Raw genomic sequence first — 9544 nt, 5'->3', positions numbered from 1 at the left:
GCCATGCAATGGTAACTAAATGTTCCTCTTTTTTCACTGGCTGATTTAAATTGTATTCTATCTACACTAGTTCTAGACTGTAGTTTAGGGATTAAGGATTTTATGATTGAAGTGGTTATTTAGAAAGATTTGGGTTTAAGGATTTTATGATTTGATTTTGAGTTATTAAGAAAATGATTACGTTTTGAGTTTGATTTATTTATAAAAGAATGAATTAAGTTTTGAGTATGAATTTTTGATGACTGATAGTGATGTATTTGAGGTGTTATTTTAAAAAAGAAAGAGATTATTATGTAGCTTGTGAATTTGAGACTAATTGTTGACCCTCTGTCGCAAGATGTGACCGGGTACTTTAACTCCCCATGATATATATATATATATATATGGATTTTGAATATTATATTATATTTGAGTTTAGAGTTTGACTCCATGGAATATTATTGAGTTTGGAGTTTGACTCCATGGAATATTATATTGTTGAGTTTGGAGTTTGATTCCATGGAATATTATATTTGAGCTTGGAGTTAGACTCCATGGATATTATTTTTGAGCTTGGGGATGCGTGCACAGAGAGATTGTCCAATGGTTAACTACCAGGACATGTCGAGTTGGCTGTATAACCGACAGATGAGACTCATCAGCCATAGGACAGGCATACATCATACGCATTTGTTTGTTTTGCTTGAGTGTGCATTATTTTGATTTGCTTAACTGTTTAACTCTGCTTATCTGCTACTTGTTCTACTTGTTGTAATTGCTCATCTATCTGTGTTTTTCTTGCTTGAATTGTATGTGTATGTTTTTTGACAGACCCCTCTTGGCAGAGGTGTGAGGGGGGGTTGTTCCACCGGTGATTCGGAGGATTGGAGGAGACAAAAAGTGAAGTATTAGATTAAAGTTAGATTCAGAACTTGAATACCTTAGATAACTTACCTAATTTCTGGTTTAGTTGAATCTTTAAGCTGAAATCTGAGTGTCAGAGTTCAAGGAATGTCTTTGACTTTTCCGGAACCTTTTATATTAACTATACGGGCACCTTTACCATGCTGAGAACATCCGGTTCTCATTCCATATATATTCTGTTGTTTTTAGATGCACGGTCGAGAGACACCATGTTGAGCGTCTGGAGACCCTCCTTACAAGCAAAGAACTGTCTTTTGGCCTGTTATATTTTGTTTTAGGCTATGTATATATGTATATAGAATCTCCGCATGTATATTTTGTATTTTGCCCTCTTAGAGGTTACTTTTGGAGAAACAGGTGTTTTATTTATGTTTTGGGGAAAACTTTTGGTTATGTATGTATACTCTGCCTGGCCTTAGTTTCGCAGGTCGAGTCTGGTGTTTGATATCTGTGTTTTGAAATTCTGATATGTATATTATGTTTTTAGCCTTCTTTTGATCTCGCCTATCCATTTTACGAATAACCTTGCGAGTATGGCACGATTTTCTGTTTTCGCTTTTGTTTAGCTTATTCTTCAAGGTTTCTAGAGAAGAATTCTTTCAACTATATTTATATGCGTATTTTACTTTTAGAGGTCGTAATACCTCGCCACCTCTATTTTACGACTTAAGTGTAAGGCTCTATATGATAGGGTGCTACATTATGGTATCAGAGCAGTTCATCCTAATTAGATCCTTGGGAATGGACTGACTATGATTCATTGCATTCTCTGAGTGTCTGTCATGTTATAGGTCTTGTCCAGATAACAAGAATTAGAGCTTTATGCATATGACTGTCTAGTAATTAACGCTGTTAACTTACCGTTGCATATCTGTTGATGTTAAGTATGGCCAACTTAATGTTGATAAGTAATGGGTAATGCGAGTCACGTGGTTCAGGAAGTTTTGGCGCGAAGCCATGATTAATCTACAAGCTTCATATGAATGTTTGTATATTCTTGTTTGTTGGTTTAGTTGAGATTTTATCCCTCGTCAATTGTCATTTTGAGATTTTAGAGGGGTAAGACTTGTATTTGGAAAGTTTTGAATAAATTTATGTATATATTATTAAGTGAATATAATTATGTGATTAAGTGAATTAAATTAAAGACTTTTCGATTTCGTAACTAAGGATTCGGTTTATATTCGCGAAGACACAATATTAAATAATTATAATATTAAATTATCGAATTAGAGGTAAGTAACGTCTGGACTTTTAGTACGATCATGAAATGTTAAAAGTAAGAGTGTTACATATACTATAGTTGGTTTCTTAGAATTTTTTAATTAAATTAAAAAAATCACAAACACAAACAAATTATTCCATTTGAAAATAACAAAGAGATCAATCTTGTCGATAGAGTTAAATCTTAAGAATTTATAAAGAATAAAACTTTACTAAAATCTAACAGCCTATTTGGAATGCATCTGATTTGAAGTCATAGATGAATTGAATTCTATTCCTTGCTTTGGAATAGAAAAAAAACATGAAGTTGAATTCCGGTGAGAATTCCAATTCTCATTTTACCCCCATTTACAAATCAAATCTACTTTGGTTTGATTTCAAAATCAATTCTCACCTAAATCTCACTTAAACTGTGCAATATCAAAAATACCCTGTCCAAATTATAATATTCCATAATCCCTTCACTTTCTTTAACCCTATTTTGCTTATTTGTTGGAGGATTGAAACTGCACACCGTGAAACCCTGTTCGTGTTCGTCAGGGTTGTTCACTACTTTCACCATTCTCTGACAAGGTGCAAGCTCTTTGTTGCAGTGCCGTGAAGCCTTCCTCTTCGAGCAATGCAAACTCTTCACTCTGTCAATTGCTAGGAGCTGGAATTAGAGATAGAGGAATGTTGATTACTTTGGCAAAAATTTATTACCCATACTCTAAATTTGTGTATTTGTTTAATGTGCACAATCTGTTTGATGAAATGTCTAATTTGATTTCTAGTTTCATAAATTGTCATGATTTTTTGGCTTGTTATTGCTGATGGTCATAATCTTCAATTTTTGTTTTTATTTTGAGTACGCGATTCCAATCTGTTTGATGACTGATCACTTCTTCATGCTCATACCCACAACAACTCATGATTTTATTTTTAGCCCGCGGTTCTCATATATAATTGGTTTTGTTGCTACTGTTTGGTGATTATTATAGTGTGGTGTATTGTTTTATGTAAATCACAGGCTATTTTATTATAGATTATTTTGTTGCTCCCATGTTAAATTGGATAGGACTCAATTAAAGAATCGTTCTCGATGAAAAATATTTTGACACATGGATTACAATTTTGGATGGAATGACTATTTTGTTTTGAGCCTTTTACTGTTAATTAATTTTCAAGGTTTTTGTATGGGTTTGTGATTCTGATGTCATCCCTTTCATGCGATGATTTTTTTGGGTATAAGAAGAAACTAAGTTTCTTTCTTTAAACATGTATCCTTTTCCTATCCAATGCAATGTCATTCTATTTCTTTATTATCATCAACATACCATTTCTTTATTACTTTGATATTATATAGGTATCTAATATGATAGAATCTGAAATAAATGCAATTTCTTATTATTTTGTGTACGTGTGAACATTTGTTTATTCTGGTTGTTTTGAATTGAACATAAGTTTATGTATTAGTTAGATTTACATATATCATATACTCTTGTTATTTGTGAAATACGTTAAATACTTCAATTTTATGTAATGTATTTGTTTAATAAATTGTTGTTTATTATTTTAATTTAGATTTATTGTGATAATTGTACTTCTACTTTTTTTACTTGTGATATAACAATAGGTGGTGATATGGATTCCGAAAAAGTTAGTGATGTTGAAGGAAAAAATGAGTGTGATACCTACTTTAAATGGACCATGGAAATGGATGGCTTAATGCTTGAAGTTCTTAAGGAGCAAAAGAATAAGGGTCAAAAGGAAGATAGAACTTTTTCGGTGAATCTTATAGAAAGGTGGTGGAGGAAATTAATGAGAAATTTTCTGTGAGCATTAATAAGAGTAAAGTTCTAAATCGTTTGAAGACTCTCAAGGAACAAATGGTTTTAGCAAAATAAATTAATTAAAAGAGTGGGGTAGGATGAAATGATACAACCAAAACATTTGAAGCTATACCTGATGTGTGAAAATCTTTATGCTCGGTATGTATATTTTCTTTTTTATATATATATTTGTCTATTTTAATATTAATATTATTTATTTTATTTGATATTTTGATATGAATTATTTTATTAATTTTTGTATAGGCAAATCCTAAGTTTAAAGCTATTAGAGGAAAAAATCTTTATCACTTGAAAATTCTTAAAGAGATTTATGATAAAGATATAGCAAATGGAATACGGGTTGAGACCGGTAAACAAAAAGTGAGAAGATGGGAAAAGGAAGATACACACGTTAATATTGATGACATTGATGAAATGCAAGCAAACAATGAGGTGCATTTGGAGAATTTTAATCCCTTTGATTATGAAAGTATGCCAGCAAGCCCAACCTCACAAGCTCCATCATCATCTATTCCATCGGTGTCTAATACCTCATCTGCTAAAGGTAAAAAAAGAAAAGTGACAATAATAGACGAGTATTCTCAAGACATGAAAGACATGACTATGGCAATGAAAGATATTGCAAATGCTATCATAAGTTCGCATCCTGAAGTTTGGAAGACATCTGATATGAGGGAAGCTTTAACTAAATTAGGTTTGCAGGGTCGCTCATTTTGTGAAGCTCTTGAATGGTTTGTTACTCATCATACTCTTCTTGGAGTATTTTTTGGCTTAGCGAAAGAGTTTCGTCTTGAATGGTTGAGGGAAAAAATGGATTTTGAGTTTTAGAAATTTGTGGCAATGTTTTTAGATTTAAACTAATGTTCCTTTTTTATGTTATACTTAGTATGATGAAATCTCTACTATTTAGACTTTTATGTTATGTTTAGCGTGATGGAAATTCAAAACTTCTATGAGGGTCATGTGAGGTTGATTTATTGATATGGATTATGAGTATTTTGTTTTAAATTAAACTTTGTTATGTTTATGGCTTATGGGGTTATCTCATTTTTAATTTTATTTAATATAATTCATTAATAAATTATTCTAAACAATAAAATTTAATTTTATCTTGTTAAATGAGTTGGTTATTTCAAACTATGGAATTGAATTCCATTTCTTTAGAATTTCATTTATTGATAAAATTGAATTCTAATTCCAATTATTTAAAGGTGTCCTAACATAGGTTGTCTCTTTGTTCTTTCGCCTAACTGAGTAAACAGCGGGGAGCAAGGTGAGAGCAAAAACCAACAACATTGCTTACGAGGCAACAGAGCACAACCTGCGTCATCATCATTCGGATACACATACTCTAACAAAAAGAGAGTGCACTGACCAAAAACGACATCCTTTTGCAGTCTCATTCTACTCTCCAACCCCATCTGCACTTTGCTTCCTTTCCAACCCAATCCACACTTTATCTTATTCCCTTCCCCCCTTTTCCCCAATAATCAGCATCCCATTTCCCACATCCCAAAACCAGTAACCATCCTTCCACCTCCAACCCCAAAACGACGCCGTATTAATTATTGGGCCCCCCCTCCCTTTCTCTCTCTAATGTAACACCGTTTTGCCTAAGGTTCTGTTGCGTCGTGTTGATCTAAACGACGATGGATCGGGCGGCGGTTACCGTCGGACCCGGCATGGACATGCCGATCATGCACGACAGCGACCGTTACGATCTGGTCCGTGACATCGGGTCCGGAAACTTCGGCATCGCAAGATTGATGCAGGATAATTAGACCAAGGAGCTCGTTGCTGTTAAGTACATCGAACGCGGCGACAAGGTTCGTTATAGTTTTTAATTAACCTCTTTATTATCATCTTTTTGCCTTTTTCTCCCTAGATATTTTCACTTTTATTTCTACTTATTTTGGAAAATTTCTTTTCCTTTTCAACGTTTTCGGTAACGAAAGGGGGAAGAAAAAGGAAGACTTTATCACATGATTTTTTCGGTGCCGGATGAGTTCGTCTTTTAGTTGCTGACGTATGATGTATATGAATATGTATATTTGTATATATACTATTATGCTGTGTTTATGGTTTCTATTTTTGTTTAAGTGCTTTGGTTAGTTGGTGTGTGATTTTATTTTCTGTTTTTGGTTTTCTTACAAATTTTGAGCTATGGAAATTAAAGTTTCGTACGTTTTATCCTCCGGTTTTTCTTTATTTTCTCGTTTTCAATTTTAACGAGCTTATTAAATTATTCATGGGTTTTGCAAGGTGACCAAGGAAATGGGAGAAAAAATAGTGGGTGGTCTAACTAATCCATGTTTTGTTATTCACGGCTTTCGGATTTTATGGATTTATCTATATATTTAATTTTATAGTGCAAAACGCGGTTTAAAAGATCTCAATCCTTGTATGAGATGATGCTCAATTGTGGACATGTTTGATCGGTAGGTGTGGATGTGCGCAAAGCGCAATAAGCTAAGATTAAAAATTTGTGGCTTGTTATTTTGATGATGGAAAATGGTGTCACAGTTTGTTTGAGTTAATAAGCAGCAGCACTGATCGATTTTTCTGCGTTTACCAGTTATATTTGGCTGCTCTGATAATGGAAGGGGTTTTAGGGTAGGGTCAGGTGGAAGTTGGTCCATGTTGGATTGGTTTATTTTGCATCAAACGCCAGACTTCAAACCTTGAACTGAGTAACAGGGACTGGTTTAGATGATTTATGGTTCAATTCATTTATGGGTTTACATATTGTCACTTTCTCGAGTATTCATGAACTTTGAGATGGACCATTGTGATTCAATAGTTCCCAGATTTTTTTAATCACCATTTTCTTTGGGATCTATTACTTAGTGCTGGACTCATCTCCCCTATCTTTTTATTGTGTGGCGCAGATTGATGAAAATGTCAAGAGAGAAGTCATTAATCACAGGTCTTTGAGACACCCTAACATTGTTAGGTTTAAGGAGGTTGGTGTACTTTACACATTGACATTGTATCTGTATTGAAGTGGGTGAACGATACTTGACCTTATATGTAATTTCACTCAGGTTATTCTAACACCTACGCATCTGGCCATTATGGAATATGCATCTGGAGGAGAACTGTTTGAGCGAATCTGCAATGCTGGGCGTTTCTCTGAGGATGAGGTTCTTACACTATTTATTTAATGTTTCTACACTGGCCAGTTTTTCAATCATATTTGTTCCATATCTAACTTGCCAACCCATTTTCATATGCTGCAGGCTCGTTTCTTCTTTCAACAACTCATATCTGGGGTCAGCTACTGCCATGCAATGGTAACTCCTCTTTTTCCACTGGCTGATTTAAATTGTATTCTATCTACACCAGTTCTGGACTGTAGTTTAGGACTTTAGGTTAAGTATTAGTCTTCCCAACATCAAATCTGATCTATCAGTCTCTTGTTAAATTATTTATTCTTGAAGCAAGTTTGTCACCGGGACCTGAAGTTGGAGAACACTTTGCTGGATGGAAGCCCAGCACCACGTTTGAAGATATGTGATTTTGGCTACTCCAAGGTCAGGGTTTCTATGTTTTCCTGGTGTAATTGGTTAGGCAATCTTTTGTTTACCTTTAAATGATGCTCTGTCACAAATTTTAATGCGTATTTCTGCTACCATTTTGTATAGAGTCCTGAACTAGTATGCTTCTGACTTATGTTTTCTTCTCTTTTAAAAGGAAAATTATAGAGTTACTTTGCTTTTTATATTTAGATCACCATATGGAATTGGATACCTTGTTAGCTATCTAATGTAATTTAAGTAATTTGGGATATTGGGATGAAGTAATACTGCATGAAATTTCTAGGTGAATTTTGGTAGTCTGAATTCTTTGATGAACTATTGTTTCATCATGCATTCACATGTACTATAGTTGACTTGTCTAATGTAAGGCTATATCTACAACTTTTCTACAACTTTGATTAGAAAAGGTCAAAAGGATACTTCATCAGCTATCTAGCAGTGGAAGTGGTGATAATCTGCTTGGGAATTAGAGAGGGTCAAATTTGAATTTCGGATGAAAACTGGAAAAATTGGTCCCTGAATCTGTTCTGGTGTGTGAATTTGCTTCTGTAGCTATCTCTGTTTTGCACATAGGTGCATCAAGAAAATTTCTAATAAAGACAATCTTTGGAAGTACATGGCTTAGACATAACTCGCATTAAGATAGAATTATATGGAGTGTAAGTACAACATGGTACCTGTCTTCTAAGAAAGCATTATTGTCTTTTCATCAAATTAGATAGCAATATTTAATTTAATTTCCCGATTGAACCTGAAACTTAAACTGAAAACCATAATGATTAGCATGATCCACTTCATTGGATTTGCAACTATAAGAAGACATATAGAAACATGAACATGTTCCATAATCTGTCTGTATCTTCTTTGGCTGTCAAAGTAAGTGTGTGTGTGTGTGTGAGTGTGTCCCTTTGCGTGCTTTGATTTTCCTTTACCTAATTTACCCCTTCCTACATGGCAGTTATTTTACATATAAAATAGATTTCATGAACTCATTAAAATCAGTTACTGCTGTCTTATTCAAAATCAGACAGAGATATACATGAGAAATAATGTTTGTCAATTCATAAATGTTGAGAGAAATATGAGTGAAAGGTACCAAATTTACCTAAAAGGGGTTATGGAACTAACAAAAATGGAAATAACGGCGTTGAAAATATTATTCATGAAAAAAAGTATTTATACCTAAACGCTTATTTTTTTTCCAAATATATTAAAAAATTGTGTAATTTTAATTTGTTAATATAACATTATCTTTTAAAGATAATTTTAGATTTTTATAGAAGTAGATAACTAATTTGCACAATATGATTTTTTATGAGTAATTTTAATTTTCTATAAAAATAACATTGTCAACAATATCTTTTTAATATAGACAATGGGACCGATAGAAAAGTCCATTTTAATAATCAATATATATATATAGTGAATATATATCGTTTTAGCATGTTTGAAAAGTTTTAGAATAAAAAAAATTATTTCGTTAAAAATTTTATTTTTATTCTGTCGTCGCCGTTGCTCGCCGCCGGTAAGTAATACTCTGTTATTCCTCCTCGCCGCCTTCTGATTTTCTGTTCATGATTCTCTGATTTATTTGTTTGCTGGATTCATGATTTTGATTTATTTGTTATTTGTTCATGATTTATTTGTTATTTGTTCATGATTTATTTGTTTGCTGAATTCATGATTTTGAGGTTATTTGTTCATGATTTATTTGTTTTTCTGAAGTTATTTGTTCATGATTTATTTGTTTTGCTGGACTTCATGATTTTGGTTGCTGAATTCATGATTTTCTTAGGTTATTTTGGATTCATGATTTTTTATTATCTGAGGTTATTTATTCGTTCATGATTTTCCGAGGTTATTTTTTATTTTTGATTTTCTGAGGTAATTGGTTGTTGAGGTTATTGTTATTTATTCATGATTTTAGTTATACTTTTGATGTTTTTTTGGTGACTTGTAAACTTTGTTTGAAGTTGTTTGTGAACCTCTAACATTAAGTTATGGATAATTTATTATGTAAAATTTTAATTTTTATTAAGTTAGAAT

The 9544-nt window shown here is 32.8% G+C and overlaps 1 protein-coding gene and 1 pseudogene across 7 annotated transcripts in view; both read left to right on the top strand.

The window, feature by feature from the left end:
- Positions 5195–9544, top strand: part of LOC107613312 — a 9870-nt pseudogene continuing 5520 nt past the window's right edge.
- The window catches only part of LOC107613313 (protein LATERAL ORGAN BOUNDARIES), a 2720-nt gene continuing 2167 nt past the window's right edge, over positions 8992–9544 (top strand). For 4 of the 7 annotated variants that reach the window (XM_021109685.1, XM_021109687.1, XM_021109686.1 and 1 more), the window contains exon 1: positions 8992–9023. Coding sequence is in view for 1 of the 7 variants with exons in the window: in XM_021109684.1 (XP_020965343.1) it covers position 9027 (1 nt within the window). In the remaining 6 variants the exon portion in view is untranslated. Of the gene's footprint in view, positions 9028–9544 lie in introns of all 7 variants that reach the window. The other 3 variants (XM_021109688.1, XM_016315259.2, XM_021109684.1) reach the window with 2 other exon arrangements.

The sequence above is a fragment of the Arachis ipaensis genome, chromosome B08 (genome assembly GCF_000816755.2).
Source record: "Arachis ipaensis cultivar K30076 chromosome B08, Araip1.1, whole genome shotgun sequence".
In the NCBI taxonomy this organism is placed as follows: Eukaryota; Viridiplantae; Streptophyta; class Magnoliopsida; order Fabales; family Fabaceae; genus Arachis; species Arachis ipaensis.
This window is presented reverse-complemented; position numbering and strand designations above follow the sequence as displayed.